The sequence below is a fragment of the Buteo buteo genome, chromosome 11 (assembly GCF_964188355.1).
Source record: "Buteo buteo chromosome 11, bButBut1.hap1.1, whole genome shotgun sequence".
NCBI lineage: Eukaryota > Metazoa > Chordata > Aves > Accipitriformes > Accipitridae > Buteo > Buteo buteo.
In genome coordinates this window covers 35107547-35126693 of record NC_134181.1, presented here as the reverse complement: position 1 = coordinate 35126693, position 19147 = coordinate 35107547, and the positions used below count along the sequence as shown (strand labels likewise).

The window sequence follows — 19147 nt, the reverse complement described above, 5'->3', positions numbered from 1 at the left end:
ACTGCTGAGCACCAAAGATCCTGGCTGACAGGGTGAGCATTATCTGGCCTGAGGCTGCTGCTGCCTTTTTTTGTTGTGTTTTCTTCAAAGCCAGGTGTCTGAGTTCCCTGTGGATTTCATCTGGGGAGAATTTATTGCTGATAAATAACTGTTTGTGTTGAATTTACAGATGAGCTAAACTATTTCCTTTAATGTTGCAGTTTAGTACCTTTTTCTTTTCAGGTTTGCATGAGCACTGGCATTTGAAGGAAATAAATCTGTTGCTCAGATAATGTATTTGCCTTTGGTACCAAAATATATAAATAAAAATTACAAGGTCATTAGCCATATCAAGAGAAGGAAAAATGTGCTGTGCATTAAATAGCTGACTTCTAGGATGGTTTGGGCAAATAGCAGTATACTTTAGTATACTGCTCATTTCCCTTTCTGATCATGAAAATCAATTAATTCCTTTCTTTTTTGGAGCACTTCCTCTTTGCACTGGAAACCTTCAGCATTTGTCAGTCCAAATTTATGAGCAGTGTGTTTTTTCAGTGTATTTTATTTATCAAATGCAAATTCCAGTGGCCGGTGATTTACTACAGAACTGTTTGGAAAGCAGCAAATAAATATTACCTGACAAAGTATTTAAAAAAAAAAAAAAAAAAGCCAAACTGGGGGGAAGGATTTCATCTGCCACTTCCCAAGCAATTTATCTTTGTCCCTGAGAAGGCAGGTTAGGTGAACTGCCCCAGTATTGTTCTGGAGTGCACCTTGTCTGGAAATGAGCCCTTATGCTCAGTAAAAGGCAGCCTTGGAAAGCAGGGGATCATTGCTTATATTTTAATATTTTTTATTTATTTCAGCTAGACTATAGTACTAGGTGCAGACCTGAGGGAACTGAAATGTATAAGTTTAACTCACCCTGAATCATTCCTAATGTCACTGATTCAAAGAGACAAGTTCTCTTTATTTCTGACCACAGAGTTCGGACAGTAAATAGTCAACAGGAAAAAATTGCATGGTATGGGTATGGTGGTGTCTGGGAAGGCTGGGTGATACAGTCTCCACTCAGCCCCTTTTATCTATCTTCATCAACTCATAAGTGGTCATGTGTTGCTTCTTATGTGACTGGGTTGCAGGTAAAGGTATACAGGATAGTTGCACCAGAGGTTTCTCCTTTGCTTGCTGCCTGGCTGCGGCTGAGAGGTTGTAGGAGCACTGGGTGAGAAATGCGTCTGCTGTGCTCACATCTACTGCCAAGTGTGGCAGTAACCTCTGTTGCTAAATAAATGCACATTTTGATTAATGGATGGATTTACCAAGGCATCCTGTGCTAAGACTTGTGTCTTATTCTTGGCTAAAATTTCCATGGGATGTTCTATACCAGGTAAGTCAGTGCTTGTTTCTTACTGAAGGTAGGGCAAAGTGTGTTTGTGAAAGGAGAATTGCTGTGCTGAAAATCAGTGAAGCCTGCAAGGACTAGATCAGAAAAAGAAAAGAATAATCGACTGCCTCACTATCAAAGTCTAAGTTTCCATAATGAGAAAATAACTGTGTTTCCATGCTTTTTCTGTTGGTATTGTGCATGTGGGTAATTTGGTTCCTCCTGTTTCCCAAAGGTAATGTTCAAATCCCCACATAAAAGGCTCTGGTGTGGAATAGGTCATCTGAGGTGCTTATGTACACTAAATGTGTATCAGATTTTTCTGGCAGTTAAATTTAAACTATTAAAAGTTTGTTAGTTGATTTGGAGAGCTGATACAGTAACCCCCGTGTATATAGTGCCAAACACAGCCAGATGATATAACCGATTTTTGTTGAAGTTTCAGTAACAAACACTACGTTAAATTAGTCCCTGTGATAGAGGTTACCACCTTATAATTTGTCTTCTGCCTAATGGTTCCAAGAAAAATGACATTATGGGGCCATTACTTAGATATTTATGGCATCTAAACTTATGTACCTAACGCAGCCAGCTGCATTCACCTCAGACTCATCTAGAGTCAATGTGCAGAGAGAGGGGGGTCACCCCCAGAGCAGGTAAATCGGGCGATCGTTCTGAATCGTTAGATAGTATCCATCTCCGACTAGGGAACACTCTATATGCAGCATCTGAAAAGAAGCAGTTTATTGCCTTAAAAAGGAAAAGAAAAAAAAATAAAAAAATCCTGTAATTGTTTTTCCTCCCACTCTCCCAGGTCTGGCAGTGCGGAGGAAGCATGGAGGTGTTACCCTGTTCTCGCGTGGCACATATTGAACGCACAAAGAAACCCTACAACAACGACATTGATTACTATGCAAAGCGCAACGCCCTGCGGGCTGCTGAGGTCTGGATGGATGACTTCAAGTCACACGTTTACATGGCGTGGAACATCCCCATGGCAGTAAGTACGGGTCACGTTCTCTCCTGAACAGAGGCGGAAACGTGGATGGCTGTTCCTGGTTAGCTCTTTGAGGTGAAGGGTATTAGTACAGTTGTACAAAGTGGGCTAAGCTTACGGGGAAGAGTGCTTTCATGCTGGTGTGTGCTTAATACGGAGAGTTCTGCCATATAAACTTGCTTCCTCAGTGTAAGTTTTGTTGTACGCTCAGGAGCAGTGACACAGATTTATAATTTAACTAGAGCACGATGTTACAGGTTTATGTGCTTCCTCAGAAGAAGTCGTTAATTTGGGATGCCATTAAACTTTGAGGTGTTCATATGCTGTGGTGAGGACTACAGAAATGTCCATAAATAAATATCATCATTCATTGTGAGACTCAGTAGACCTCACCAGCATAAAAAACAAAGTATGCGATAAAAGAATCACACATTAACTAGCTTTATTGTCCACAGGCTGAGAGTTGCAATGTGGACACATTCTGTTTCTTACTCTGCATACGAATTGTAGATGGCATGTGGGGGCCTCTAGGAATCCATGTAATATAAATATTAGATAAACTGTAGGTTCAATTTATCACTTTATTCTGTAAGTGTATCACATGCTACATCTCCACTGAGCATAATTCTTGTACAGAAGAAATGTATGTTATATCCCAGTCAGGTGGAAGCTGACTGCTGCTGTATTCTTTAGTGGTATTTGCATCCAAATTATTCATGCGAAGGGGCACAGGGAGAGCAGCTGAGGGGACACATACTCTGATCTGTAGGTAATGATGGTTTATTAACCCTTATATGAGGGGTTTGTCCAGAGCTGATTGAAGTAAATGGAAACAGGAATGTTCCTATCAGGACAGGAAAATATGCCAGCCCAGCAGTGTCTTTGTGAATATTCAGTTATGACCTAGAGTCCATCAGTCACAGGAGTCTTGTCAAAGACTTCATTGGATTTAGTCTGTGTCCTAAATATCTACTTGCACTTTGGTACCTAGGTACTATATCAAACCCCATTTTTGTTCATTCCTGTTGTAGTTTTGAAAATACATATACCTAAAGGTGCGATGTTTCATTCCTCTCCATGTGTTGTCTGAATATGTCAGATGTTTGCACATGTCCAAATTTTACTTACTGCTGTTCAGTATTGGACACTCTGTGCAAAGTCCCTATGAAGATGTGTTTTGGTGACTTCTTTTGGCATGAGAGGTAACTGCAGAGAATTATTTTGCCTTAAGAAAAAGCAATACTGCATAACTTATTTCCCACACAAGATTTCTGTGATAGTAGGAAGAAGACAGAGCAGTGTCCATCTAAGTTTTTAGGGGCATTTTGGCCCTGTCTGCATGCATTTGATAAAATGGTCAGTTTCAAATAGGAGATGAAAAAGTAACCTTGGTAAATTTGTTTGCTTGATGCTGTCTGCAAATGAATTCTGAGAAAATACAAGGTATTTAAATAAGCATTTACACCAAACCATGATTTCCTTTAATCTCTCTGAGATTACTTATTGATGTGTTTTTCTGCACTGAGCTATACAGCAGTGCTTTAAAAAAACCCAGGCACATCTGCATTAAGAGACATAAAATCAGCAGAAGTACTGAACATTAAAATTTTCTTTCCATAAAATAAATTGATTGATAAAATGTGCATCATAAAAATAACCCCATTAGCGCTCAGGAAAAGGAAGCTAGTGTAGTGTTCACAGAGAATTCCACTGTAGTATTCAAACTAGATTACTAAGTAGTAGTGTACTGTTACAAGCCATAAGAAAAACCTGCAGGAGAACTAGAAACCTTACTGCCTGGTTAAAAAGAGTATGTCCACATACTGAATTCTGTGGACACCTCATTCTTGTACCAGTGCACTGTAACCCACACATGATGACTGCAGCTAATACAGAAGTAAGCACAGCATTTTCATAGCTGCTCTATTTGCTGCTCTTGCGTTCTGTAGGAATGGCACTACAAGCAGGGCACTCTTTTGCCTCATTTTAGAATAGGGCAGAAAGGAGGGAAGTAAAATATGTGTTTTCTCCCATATCAAAACCCATCCAAATTAACCCTTTCGTAACTCTCATCATCTTTTCCACAACTTGCTCCCTTCCAAGTTATTGAGGAGCTGTGCATAATGTGTGTCTTGATTACCAAATGATCTTTGGACACATCTGCAAGATCCTATTCCTATAACCTTCAGCAGCAGATCAGCATAGCTTTATTTTAGTTAACCAAATATTTGGTATGGCCCTGCTTATGATCTATTCCTCGACAATTTTAGTGATAAAGGAATCTTATATTGAATGATTTATTGTACTGAGTGCCTCCAAGAATTGCTCTCCTTCCATGTAGCCTGAAGTAGTACGTAAATTAACATTCATTTGAATGGATGCTGCATAGAGAGCTCATGACAAAGTATGCCTCAGCAAGCAGCAGTGAGCACAGCAAACTCTTTATGTGGCAAATAGAAAAACCTGTTCAGTATTACACTTGTATTCTCTCCTGAAAACTGGGCATCTGTTGGGGTTTCTAATAAACCCTGAGCTAAGATTTGCTGCTGTCTTGTGACCCTGCATTAGACATAATTTGTAAAACGTACAGAAGTCTTTCTGGAGGAAATGCGTACAAGGCACTTAAGACAGATCCACGCAAAACTCCCCAGTTTCAGTCCGTTTGATTCATACAGTGTCGGAAAAGATTTTTAGATGAGGTAACTCTTACTGTCTTAATGTTGAACTGTGATGATTTATAATGGTTTAAATCAACAGACCCTAACTTAAGACCTGGCATTTTTTAAATGGCTGGGTGTGATCATATTGATTTGACTCTTCCAGCCTGTGTTTTTCATGGGATTTGTATTTAAACATGAATTAAATTCTGAAGTAGAATTATAAACAAGGTTTTGAGTTTAACTGCATTTTATGGCTCAAGTCTGCAAATGAGCTCCAGTTCCAGTAAAAACTGAATGCTGGTCTCGGCAAATGTTTAATGGAGCTTAATGACTTTTTGAGCAGCTCTGCTTTGAAGTTTTAACAGGTCTGTTCTGATCTCATTTACATCAGTGAATACCCAAGGCTGTTACTAGAGTAAACCATGATCAAGCTGCCATATCTTAGATCAGAATTACCGCCTAAATTCCTAACAAATCTGAAAGCAAAGGAGCTCAGGTTTGATTGCAAACATTTAGAATTGCTGTAAGTAACAACATTCTTATTGTATTCTTATTATTTTGATTTATGTTTGGTTTTTGCTTGTTTATTTTCCTTCTTTTTCCACTGACTTTCATTAATATTTATTGTCTGCTCTCAGCAGCTGTTTGATGAGTTGCTGCTTACAAAAGAGAGAGAAGAGAGGGAAATACAGCTTGCTATACAAAATGAACTCAAATTTTGTTTCAGTAAAGAAAACAACTCTGAAGGCAATGCAGTGAGATTTCTCTATTCTCTTCCTGCTTTGTAGAACCCTGGAGTTGACTTTGGAGACGTTTCTGAAAGAATAGCTCTACGACAGCGACTGCAGTGCCGGAGTTTTAAGTGGTACTTGGAGAATGTCTATCCTGAAATGAGGGTTTATAATAATACAGTCACTTATGGAGAGGTACTGTATGTCTTTGAAAATACATCATGGCTGCATTAGAGCAGTCCATTCATCTTAGTGGTGGGTCTCAGGATGTACAGAGCAATTTCAAGTCAGCACAGTAGTAGCAACAGAAATGCCCTCCCCTACTTTTAATCAGCACTAAGAAGAGTGGCTTTGAGAAGCACTGTCCCTCTCACTGGAGTACATCAGATGAAATCACTCTCACTAATGATGATACACAACCTCCTTGGCTTTCATTTTAAAATACAGCAGCTCTGAGAACATAAATTTGAGGTAATCGTTTTCCCAAATAGGATGCCACGGATGTCATCAAGAAAACATCAGCAGTCGAGAGAGCTAAAATAATTACAGTTAATGAGAACAGTTGAGTTTGCTGAATTGTTTTTAGGTAAAGAACCATCCCTTTTTTGGGTTTTGCCAGACTATTTGAAGGATTACATTAAGTTTATTAATTCCTTTTTGCAATCCTACTTGTTCAGGATAAAAAGGGACATATTGTTGTTCAGATTACGAGGTGAGGCTACCATTTGGCAGGTCTTTTTCTCGTCATGAAAAAGTCATTATAAGAAAAATAATTTTGCTGCTTTGTGCTCAGATTCTGTATTTTCATTTGCACTTGTGTACCAGTATTGAGGAAGACCTTGGAACACCTACTCAGAGATAGCTGAGTGGATAGGTTACTTAACCCTAATAAAATGCTGGATCCGAATGTGCTGGAAATGTGTAGACGTTTCAGTTCACCTCAGCTGTCTGGATCATTTCTTCCTCTTCTGTGAACCAATCAAAACTCCCACATATGCTTGACCCCAGTCTTTAAAGGAGTCAGACATGCCTTCTGTATCTCTTTAAATCTCTGTCACATGCCTGCAATGTAGGGAATGCTGTCACTTATGACTGTGAACTGGGGCGAAGTTCTCGCAGCTCTCCTGCTGCATAATGTTTTTAAGATTCTGTTTTAATTGTCTACATGAACTACTATTAAATTCAAAGGCAATATATTTTCACACAAGACAACTAAATGGACATTATTCCTTTCTGTTCCTTTTGATTGACTTCATATAAAAATAAGTCGAGCACTTCAGATATTGATACAAAGTGCAAGTTTTATTGCATAATATCACTTTGCATCCTAATATAACTATCCCTGGCAGTAACTGAGGAAAGACATTTAGTAAATTCAACAGGAGCTATTAGTAACTGTCAGCTCCGAGAAGGCTGTTAACTGCGAAGAACATTGGCAGAACTGCCAATGTTGTGTCAATTATACCAGACAGTTAGCAAGCTGGGCTCTAAAAAGAAGTTTGTTTCTGTTGAGTGGTCACATAGAAGGTTCTTGAGTCAAACAGGAAGTTTAGTGATGCAAGTATCTGATTCATTAAAATTTATAATAAAATGGAGCCACACAAGCTATTTAGCTAGTATAAACTGGCATAGTTCACTTTCAGTCTTACATGCCCATAATGAAAAAACTAGAGGCTTCATCCTAAATGACATCAAGCTTGTTATTAAATACTTTCTCTTCTGGTTATTTTCCTGGAGGAAAAGATGTCTGGATTTTAGTGAGTTTAAAGGAAAATAAATGTATTGAGTAGATGTGAAACAGATTGAAACAGTAGTAAAAATATATTTCCTAGTGACTCAATTCACATTTTTTAAAGCCGTGTCATAAAGCTGTCTTCATCTTCTTTAGCCTTTATAGAACCCAAGTCATAAACTAAACCTCCTGAAATTTAACTGTTGGTGAGCCCCCTTATCCGATCAGATCCCCTGTTATGCTCATACACCATAATATGAAGGATTATTTACTGATTTTTCCGACATGTCCTGCAGCAGCTATTTCTATATTAGGGGGGTGGCCAGATAAATACTGCACAGTCTAAACCAAAACTGACCTGTTGACTGTTTCAAAATGTCTGTCTAAATAACTTGTTTAAGAAACCTGTAAAATTTTTCTATGTCCAAAATATGCGTGTAATACTTCTAGCCTGAAGAGAAAGGCAGGCCTGAAATTTCACAGGACCTCCAGCCTGCTTTTATAGACTTGTAAATTCTTCTTGTCTGGGGAGGCACATGAATTTTTCACTTCATTGGATCTCTGAACCCACACTTTAAATATATTGAAAGCCTTCCAACACTGCTTATCATTGCTGTATCCTTTCACAACAATGTGTTTTACGTCACTTCTGTGCATAACCATACACTGTGTTCTCAATTCAAATAAATTTTTTTCACATGCTTTTTTTAGTTTTATATAACCAATAGAAGCAAACAAAAGGGTGCCACATCCAAAACCAATCCTGGGTAGTTCATATGCCATTTGGTGAAGTCACATTCTCAACATATAGGGTCAAAATTTATATTTGCACAAGGGTAATTTGGAGCAAAATTTGGCCTGGGTTTCTTAAAGTGAATTTTATGGGGGTTTGATCTTTGAGTAACTGCTAAAAATATAACTCTGACCCAAGGTCTGTAAAGACAGCAGTTGTCCAAATAATGTCTTTTCTTGTAGCAAATTCACTGTTGGCATCCTGTCATATCTGGAGAATAAGCATGTGTTTCTCAGAGAACAGTTTTACATACTAGTTGTTTCAGTAGCTGTAGTGCAGCTAAGATTTAGCTAGATTGGACTTGCATCATACAGATTAATTTCTAATACACCTGTTTTCTTTCTGATCCGGTTATAGGTGCGTAACAGCAAAGCTAGTGGCTACTGCTTAGATCAGGGAGCAGAAGAGGATGACAAAGCAATCCTTTATCCATGCCATGGAATGTCCTCTCAGGTAAATGGTTAAAATCCCATAATTAATGAGAAACCTTTAACTTAAAGAATTTTCAGAAGAAACAAAAAGTAATTTGGTGCATTTGAGTTGAGTTTGGCAGTACACTCCTGAGCTGCAAAGGAAAATATGTGGCTTTACTCCAGTCTTTTTGGGTGCCCTTTCCAAGGCTGTTCAGCATATGAATCTATACATCAAAGGTGCCAGTTAGGAAAACAGAAGAATCATGATAATTTGTTTTAATAACAGAGCGATACACCGCAGATTAATGAATTTAGACAGTTTGTATGAGTGAGAAGCTCTTCTCATTATGACTTGACTTATTCTAGGAATAGTACCTCTTTAAATTAACTGTTCATTGGTCCCATAGGCTCCTGTGAAGAAATGATTTAGGAAGCTGCTGCTGTGATTCCCCAAGTAGGCAAAAAGTTAAGCACATATTTAACATCAACTTCAAAGGGAATTAAGAATATCTTTTAAGTTAATACTTTTCTAAAATAGAAGATTTCTCTTTTGTCAGTCCCCATGCATATTATTATTTTCTTACAGATGTCTGAAGATTTAAAAATGACATTTCTTCTTTCCATGTGCATAGTGATATTACTTGTTTTTTTAAATACAAGTTGGATATTATTTAAATCCAGGACTTGAGCTTCTTCTGAAATGTAATTCTAGTTTCTTTTGAAGTACCATCTGAATCAAAACTATGTTAATGAACATTCTCATGTGTAAATAAACTCGAACTTTATCGCGGACTTAACAATTATCTAAAGTTCAGTTGTATGTATATTGATTTGGCGTCCTGGCGCATACATCATCATGGAGGCATAACAAGAGTTGCAAAATATAAATATTGCCTATTGTGCTTAATTGCAAGCTGGTGAAGAGTCATACCTTATTAGAGCAGTGTGATAGACAGTAATTCCTACTGACAAAAGGTCCTTTTGGCAGGATCATTATGGATCATTTGGCTGACACTTTCCTAGTAGAGGCAGAAGGAACAGCCTTTGAGTCAGGTAACAAAATAGTGTTGCTTAATTAGATGTAAATGAGCTTTCCAAGAAGACTGTAGTTTGAGATGTCAGGGCACTCAGAGTTCAGTCTATTGCTCCATTCTGACCAGAAAGTTACAAATTTAAGTCCTTCTAGAAAGTCCCTTTGCAACATCTAATCTCCTGTTATTGTGCTAGCATTGAGAAGAACAACAAAACAAATGGTTCTGTCTGTAATTTATTTTTCAATTTAAGCCCTTAACCTACTTGTTTGCCTCCATGACTCCTGTTTCATAGAATATGCTTTGATCTCCAGAAGAAGAAAATAGATGAGGGCATAAGTTACTGTGAATTTATTGGAAAGGAAGTGCGATGTGCCCAGCTTCTCGTGACTAACTCTAGTAAATTTTGGGGCATAAAGTAGCTCGCCTCTCACATCCAGTTGACCAATTTTTTCCATTAAGGAACAGGTCATTTTCCTTTTAGTAAGATGTAAATCTGTTGCCTAGTAGATGATGCCTTTTGAATTGTAGGCCCTATACTTGACACTGGGCAGCTCTTCTCAGGTGCAAATAACAATACACAAAGTATTTACTGCCCAAGAAGCTGAACTTAGGCAGTGACCAGTTAAATCTCTTCTGGCTCACTTCTGCTAGAGGTCTTCAGTATCCGGTCTACGTGAATTTTTTGGAAACGCCTGAAAAGCTGTTTTTAGACTTTACATTACAGCCACAAGCTAGAGCCCTTTTGTTACTGGCACTGTATAAATGCATAAAAAGAGAAAGTCACTCCTCCCAAGCCCTTAAAATCCAAAGCATCCCCTGTGTGTGAGAATTATAAAAGTATGGGAAAGGCAAAAAGTTAATCTACCAAATCATCCTGCACACTTTCCGTTTCCTCTTTTTTAAAAAAAAAGGAAAAAGGAAAAAAGTTTTCATTCTGCAAGAAACACCAAACAGAAGGCAGAGGTGATGTTTTATCTAAGTTGAGTATTTCACAGACAAGCATGGGTTGGAGCCACTCAAATGCAGCCAAGTTAATTAATGATTACACAGCTGGAAAACTTCTATCATCTCACCACAATTTACAAAATTAATTCAGTATGAGAACCACAGCTGCACAAACCCTAATCAAGGATATTCAAGCACATAGCATGAAAGGTGTTGACAGCAAGCATTTTAATATATTAAATAAACATTTTTAAAGCCCCTTTTCTAATCAGCCTGGGTGAGCATAGTTGTCTGCTATGTTTAGCTTTCAGTTTCTGACATTTTTTCATCTCAAGCATAGGGCATAAAATACCCCTACTGAATTGAGATTTGGGTCAGTTGTACATGCCCTACTGAATATAAAAGAATATAAACATGGAACTCATTTTCAGCAGTTAGGTTATCACTGGTGCTTGATATGTCCTACCAGTGTGAAAGCCTCTCACTATTCATCTACAGTCTTGTTTGTTTTTCATACTCTTCAATCCTGACAAGCAAATTACCAGTGATTTTAGTACACGCATGGTTCCACTGAAACCAACAGAAGTCAGTCAAGTGTTTAAAGAAAGCTGAGTTAGGAACAAGTTTACTGTTCATCTGTGATAAAATGTTCTTTTCTTCTACTTAGCCTATTTCCCTTGCATATTGCACACCTCTGAATGGTGTTGTCCTTCATTACCAATGAAAAATAAAAGCGCTCCACCGTTACTGCTCCATGAACAAAATGCCTTTTCCTATGTGTATTCTCAAGATCAGTTTTTACCATGATAAATCACATCTTTTCAATGACATCAGCTTTTAAATTTCTTTAGTCAAACAGGGACAAGCTCTTCTATGGATGCTCTGGAATGCATTTAGCCTGAGTTTACATCAATTTAGCTTAATGAATTTGACTCGAGCTAAGTCAGTGTAAGCTAACGGGAATATACAGGCAAGGTTTTGCATCAGTCTAAGCTGATTTCAAAACTCGCTTTACAGAAAAGTAGTGTCATTTTTATCTGTGTTCATTAGATCTGCAGTTTGAATCTAACCCCTTTCAGGAAAAAAGGTTTGCAAATACTGCTGGGAGAGCAACAGGGAACAGTCCAGGGCTAGAGAAAATTCAGAAACTAAGCAATATATTGGGAGCCTTGAACTGCCTTGCCTCTGCATGTGGCTTGTCTTGTACAGCCCATTGGTTCTATAGCACTGCATAATACCCTTTTGCTGTAAAAGAAATTAAAAAAAAAAAGGGGGGAAGGGGAGGCAGAAAACACAACCCCCCAAAAGTGGAATGTGTTGTTCTGGAAGCTTCTTAGAATGGTTAGAGGACACGCAGGTTTTGAACCATGTGAGACTCCCCACTTACACAGCCTCAGTGGAAATATTCACTGCCTCAGAGTCTGTCTTGAATGCTGTGATGTGGAGCTGATTATGTGGCATATGAAAGAAGAGGAGAAGTTAATAAAATAGCATCCTAGGATCACAGGGCCGTGGTGAACAGCCTCCTTCTCCACCCTCCTCTCTTCCCTTTCACACTGAGAGAAAGGGGAGGCACGGCAGCTGTGAAAGTGAGAACTCCTTTGGCATTGAGATCAAGCAAAAAGAAGGGAGATCTCAATGTTCGCATTCCTGGAGCTCGCAGCTTCGCAAACAGATGGAATAAGAGGAGATGAAAGGCTTTACTTAAACTTGCCTGAGGGCAGATATTTAACATTTTGCTTGGTAGAGCTATGGTTTTCCAGAGTTGCACACTGGGTAGTAGGTCTGATTGCTTAGAGCAGGGTGGATGAAAAGGTAGTTTCTTAACTTGCAGGAAGCAGTGGGTGAGATTCTGTAACCTGGAAGTTTGGTAACTTGTGACCCGTTTGTCTTGTGGTGACAAGTATTCTGGACACTTAAAGTATTTCAGGTTACTGTATGGCTTGCTGTTGCAGTTGCTACGTCAGCTTACAGCCTACCTTAACCTGCAGGGCTGAAGGATCATTAAAGATTTTCTTTTGCTTGGAGAACAACAGTAAGAGATAGGGGTTAAATTTAGTGTGGAAAGCTACCAGACCCATCTGTGTAACTGCTTCCTACAAACAACTACCTGTCGTTATTTTTTGCTTTTTTTCACTTGACTGGAAATTAGCAGGAATGGATTTTCTAAACTAAAATCCTTCTGTTAAAAGCTGGCATTTACTTATCACATTGATGCTCCTGGAGGATCACCTTCCATAGGTAGCACCACTCACTATTTTTGAACCAGATTTGGTGGTTTTCATAAACAACCTTTGACATCTTTTCCATTCTGCTCAGATTTCTAAATGTTGAAGGAAAAACTGTCCTATGTTATCATAGGTACAGCAGATCGTATCGGGATTAGATCTTGCAGTATTTAATAGAGTGCTTAGTTTCAGTGTCATTTATGTGGATCCTTCAGCTCTTCTCAGATAAAAGAGAAAAACTGAGCAAAGGTCCATCCTTATGTGATGTATAAAACTGCTTCTGTTCTGCTGCTTGCAATGGGAGTGTGTGGATACCTAAGGTTCTCAGCCCATCAAGACTTGCACAGGCTTTTTTTTTTTTTTTAAATGAACAGGATTGAATATTCCTTAATAAAGAGGACTTTGTCATTAGATTTTGGCTGGCTGGCACTGGGAATGGATTTGGTGTGATGTATCACGCCTACAGTTCTAATGCAAATTCACAGGTTATTTCTTTTTCAGTATGGCAGTGGCACTTAAGATCAAATTTGAACACAGCAGGTGTAATTTTCACGATTTCATTGACTCTCTCAGTTTCTGCTTTCTAGTCTACAGTAATAAGCAACTTACTTTAATGCTTATTTTATTTTCACAGTTTATGTTGTCTCTAGGAAGTTATGATATGGAGTCTTTGGAGGGAGATGTTATTAATCATATAGTAGTTTCCTGAACCTTAATTTCTGGTCTGATTTTGCAGAAGCAGGCACTAAAGCTTTACTACGTAATATGGTCTGAACTGATAATAGTTTGTGGGTGGCTTTTTTAGAATTTTATTTTATTTTACGATAAGCCTAAGTTTTTATGACTGTTGGAACTCTTGGCAGAAAGTACAGATTCAGGAAAATTAAGCCCATGGTGTTCTGTTTGTCTTGTCATTGTACAGATAGCAGTTTCTTGCACCGGGCCATCTCTCACTCTGTTGAGCTGTCACACAACGGCCATTTTCAACACTGGGGATAGTTTAGAGCTAGCATACCTTCTGCTTGTAAGGCCTAAGCAGAAATGGTACTTTCTGCTTTGACAGGCTTGTGTATAACAGTGCCTTTCCCAAGTTCATGGCTACTGTGACGCAGAGCACTTGCAATTCTGGCTATTGAGATTCTAATGACAAAGAATATTTTAAACCATTTTAATAGTGGTACAGAAAATGCTGCTCATCTTAAGCCACAGGAAAAATTGATCCTATACTACAAAGCAGGTAGCTTATTATAAACAGTGGTTCTGATTATCTAGATAAGGCAAAGCCAACCAGGTTGCTAGGTGGTATTTTGGGACCTGGAGAGATATAATAAAGACTGCAAGATGAACACATTTCCCAGTCAGTGTAAGTTTCAGCGATGCCTGCAGTTCATTTGAACTCTGCTGAGTACCCATTAGATACAGGAAGTGTGAAATACACTGGCAGGTTTTACTTTCAAAAAAAAAAAAAAAAATTATGGGGAAAAAGGAAATTAATTTGTCCGAGCTGGCAGTCCATTCACATTTTGAATCATTTTGCTTGCTTGAGCTTCTTTTACGTATGTCCCCCATACCTTTATAGTCAAAGGCAAAAAAAAAAGAAAAAAAATGTGTCTCAATTTAGTGTGTATAGACAGTGCCTCAACAATGACATTGTTCATACCAAGGAGCATCCTCATGTGGTTATCCCTCTGCTTTCTTTGATGTAGACTCTGTTCTAACTCTACACTTCACATGGTTGCTCTGAACAGAAGTGGCAGGTGGGAAAATGAACACATACTTTGTCAAAGGGCATCTGGTCTGGGAGCGAGTAGACCATGTTCTTTTTACCACCAGCAAGATATGATTATTCACAGCATGATTCTTCTGAGGTTAATAAGGATGGCAGTAGAAAGCTAGGCTCTAATTTGAGGTTTTTTGATTGACTCTTAATGATATCTCAGGCATTGGTCAGTAGCATCCAATAAATGGCAGGCACTTCTGACCTTCCTTCCCTTTCTTGTTAAGTAATTTCAGCCATATAACAGCAATAAGACCAGGCAGGCAGTGAATTTCCTGGGTGATAATTGCATTTCTTCAGTGGCTCAGATCTTCACCCTGCAGCATCCAGCCTCACAGCATACAAGCCACATAGCTGACTCCATTTTGCAGTCTTTTGGCACCTGGGTGCTGCACTTGACTACTTCTAGGGTAAGGAGAACAAAATATTATGCTCGTGTAATGACTCTGGATTTAAACACAGAAGAAGTGAGAAGTCGATACATCTAATTTGATGTATTGGCCTGCTGCCAAATTAACATTGTGCATTTTCACGTTAATGTGCTTTGAAATCTCCCTCAATAGGCTCTCCCTCAACCATTCTAGCAAGTAGCAGTAATTAAGGGGTTTACTTATTAATTTTTGCAACTTATGAGGACTCCATGACTATCATAGTTATCTCAGTGCAACGTGATAGAGACTGAGCTGACAGAGCCCCTTTTCCCTCTAAATGAGCATCCTAAAACCACCATTAAGGCTTTGAGGCTTTATTAGAATACAGATTGAAAAAAATTGTAGTAGAGAAAAATCAGATCTGGAAGAGGCAGAATAAAGGGTTTGAAAACAACCTTCCTTCATCAAGACCCTTCTTCAGGCCTGCTATCATCCAGCAGTTCTTCAGTGGCTTCTTGGGTTGCGAGAAACTCTTCAAGGTCCCCAGTGCGTCCCTAGGAAAAGCCTTCTTTTCCTCCAGTGCCTTGAGATGTGGGTTTATGCCTGCTGCCTGCTCTCCCAGGAGCTTGCAGGCTCCGCGCTGGCTTTGTCCTTTCCCGTGCATGCTGTGTGGGAGGTTGTGCCATCCCAGCAAGCTCGTAGCACTCTGAGAAGGAGCAGTGTCACCCTCCTCTCTGACCCAAAATGTAGCAGTGTGAGAAGGCAAATGGGCAACCACCCTCTACTTACAGAAAAAGGCTGCTGTGAACAAAGCAAAACTGTTCTCTTCCATCGCAAATTTGTATTGTGACAATTAGTCCTGACTGACAAGACCCATCTACAGATATTCTTTAGGTCTTTAAATATTCTCCCTTGGTCCAATATTAATGTCATAAAATATATTCTGGCATGCTGAGATTACAGGAGACCAATTTTTTTACCTCGCCTTCTGCATACAGATTTTTTTCTCAAGGGCTGTTTTACTGTGAATGACTTGAGGCAAGTGAAATCATCACTTGAATTAGAAGAAAGGTTAAAAAAAAATTACTCTTCTGTAAAAATTAACATGAATGATTGTGCCTAAGTTTTTTTATTAAAAAAAACCCTCTAAAATAATAAATAGCCCTCACCTGAAGCCTCTAATTATAGCCAGTAGCATTTACCACATCACTAAATTACAGAACAGTTAAGCCTTGCACAAAACTGAAATATCGGAGTGTGGTTCTTTATTATATAAGCCTGAATCGTAGAATGGTTTGGTTTGGAAGGGACCTCAAAGATCATCTAGTTCCAACCCCCCTGCCATGGGCAGGGACACCTTCCACTAGACCAGGTTGCTCAAAGCCCCATCCAGCCTGGCCTTGAACACTGCCAGGGATGGGGCATCTACAACTTCTCTGGTCAACCTCTTCCAGTGCCTCACCACCCTCACGGTGAAGAGTTTCTTCCTTACATCTAATCTAAATCTACCCTCTTTCAGTTTAAAGCCATTACCCTTGTCCTACCACTACATGCCCTTGTAAAAAGTCCCTCTCCAGCTTTCTTGTAGGCCCCATTTAGGTACTGGCAGGCTGCTGTAAGGTCTCCCCGGAGCCTTCTATTCTCCAGGCTAAACAACCCCAACTCTCTCAGCCTGTCCTCATAGGAGAGGTGCTCCAGCCCTCTGATCATCTTCATGGCCCTCCTCTGGACTCACTCCAACAGGTCCATGTCCTGAAGCATATGTTAGCAAATTTGCTGTTATTTCCCTCAAGGTTTCTTTTTCTTTTTTTTTTCTCTCATATTTTTGGATACTGGTTGCATAGTTGGATTTTTTTCAGTTACATTTATTTACAAAACCCAATTACACTTGTTGCTATCAATAGCCTCTAACAGAGCTCTTAAGAACAAACTGCATGGCAAATTGACATCGTGTCCTTGTTAAATCAACTCCTGCTGAGTGGGTATGATTTACATATTGATTACTTCACTTTCTTGATTGCCCTTTTGCAGTGAAATAGTGGGTAGAGAATGGTGGGGAGCAGAGGTGTGTAAGAAGGGAATATTGTGTCCTACAGAGACCCTGTGTTGGTAAAACAAGTTTCCCAAGCTTTGCCCTTGAACAGCATGTGCTAGATTGGGAAGGTCCCAACGTGCAGAAGGACAAAAGACTCCTCACCAGCACTTGGGGCAGAAGCTGGCAGGGAAGGCAGCTGCAGGTCGGCTTTGTGTCCCATCACTGGGGTCCCTGGGGCTGCAGTTAAAAGTCTTCCCCTTCCTTTCTTCCCCAGCTTGTCCGCTACAGCTCTGAAGGCGTCCTGCAGCTGGGGCCACTGGGCTCCACGGCCTTTCTGCCCGACTCCAAATGCCTCGTTGATGATGGGAAGGGCAGGACACCGACTCTGAAGAAGTGTGAAGATGTCCTAAGGCCAGCACAGAGGTTCTGGGATTTCACACAGGTATGGAAGGATGAGCTCAGGGAGCTTTGCAGACATAAATTGGAGAGGAATGCTGCTCTAGAGAATATTTAATGAAAAACAAGGAGGTCTTTAGAGGGCTATTCTAGGAATCCCCACTTATGCCTTCTAGAAATAGTCAGATATGTTTTCCATAGGTCATGTGCTATCCAGGAACTTTCTTATATTATTACTAGGAATTTTGGGGGGTGTTTTCTAAGAATTTTTAGTTTTCCTTTCTTGGACATTTCTCAATTTCTGTAGTGACTGTCAAGAACATACTTGTAAATTTTTTTCCGTGTCTAGGAATTTTTGTTTCTAGAACTTTTCCAGGATTTTTATAGCATCATTCTAGGAATTTTTAGATTTAGAGCTTTCAAATAATTTTTAGGACTTTTGAAGGCATTCTTACAGTTTCTGGAATTTCCTGTATCTTGTGGTCTGTAGGGATTCTCTAATACTTTTTAGAGATTTTTCTAGTGATTTCTGGGAAATTTTCTAGCAATTCTGAAATCTAGAATTATCAAGGAATTGTTTTGGCACTTTGTATGGATTATCGAGCTTCTCCTAGAAATTTCTAGCACTTTCTAGGAACTTTTATCACTTGATATATACAAAACTTTCCAGGCATTTTGTAGTGCTTTCTGGGATTTACAGATCTAGCACTATTTTTCTTCTAGTCTTTTCACCTTTTCTATTCCCTCTTCTGATCCTTCTTTTCTTTTCTTTTTTCTTTTTTTCTCAGAATGGTCCAATCATCAGCAGAGACACTGGCCGTTGTCTAGAAGTGGAAATGTCAAAGGATGCAAATTTTGGGCTCAGATTAGTTGTACAAAGGTGCTCGGGGCAAAAATGGATGATTAGAAACTGGATAAAACATGGCCGACATTGACTGCTGGGGCTGAGAAGCTGCCTCTCCTGCCGATGTCCATTGCTCTGTGTGCCATATCTTGCAAGGCATTTGTCTTAAAGCAAATTAGTTTGAACTGGACTTGGCTCTCAAGCATCCTCCATAGTTGGGCATTCAAAGGAAAAAAGAAGAAAAAGAAAAGCAGACACATACATGCCCTATTTGACTCTTCCTTGCTCCAGTAGATGACCTGGGAAGCTTAACATGAGTTTTCTGTTGATTTGGAAATCATGTGAAGACCAGAACACAACAGAAAAGTGGGTTCCTTGAGCTCTCCAAGAGGAATTAATAGACAGATGTTTCTATGATGAGTTCAAAGGAGAGATCCCAATACTGCCTCATAAAGAGAGTTCTCTGATGGGTAGCTTTTTAGCTTTAAGTTATTGACTGGTGCACAACTCCTGTGGTGAATAATCATGTGCCTTTTTTATTGTACTTCATATAATAGGGGACTGGAAAAATCCTACCTTTTCAGCATGTCTGGTTCATTGTACTACACAAGAAGATCTGTAAATAACACTGGAAATATAATATAATATATGATAAATTTCAAGGTTGATTTAGGAGTCTCTATTTCTAGAAAGAGACTGTTCCGCAAATGTTTACAGGTGGTTCTCAACCTTCAAGCTGCTAAAAAGCAGCATTTTAGAGACCTCTTCTAGTTAGACACAGGTAAATGTTGAATAGGTAAAATAGCCACATGCTCCATTATATTG

At 39.2% G+C, this 19147-nt stretch overlaps 1 protein-coding gene across 1 annotated transcript in view; it reads left to right on the top strand.

Annotated features, from left to right (window-relative positions):
- Positions 1-18531, top strand: part of GALNT9 (polypeptide N-acetylgalactosaminyltransferase 9) — a 156416-nt gene extending 137885 nt beyond the window's left edge. The window contains exons 7-11 of the mRNA XM_075039617.1: positions 2181-2366; positions 5812-5949; positions 8637-8732; positions 17357-17524; positions 18267-18531. Of these exons, the coding sequence (XP_074895718.1) occupies positions 2181-2366; positions 5812-5949; positions 8637-8732; positions 17357-17524; positions 18267-18413 (735 nt within the window). The 3' untranslated portion in view covers positions 18414-18531. The remainder of the gene's footprint in view (positions 1-2180; positions 2367-5811; positions 5950-8636; positions 8733-17356; positions 17525-18266) is intronic.
- Positions 18532-19147: the final 616 nt, after the last annotated feature.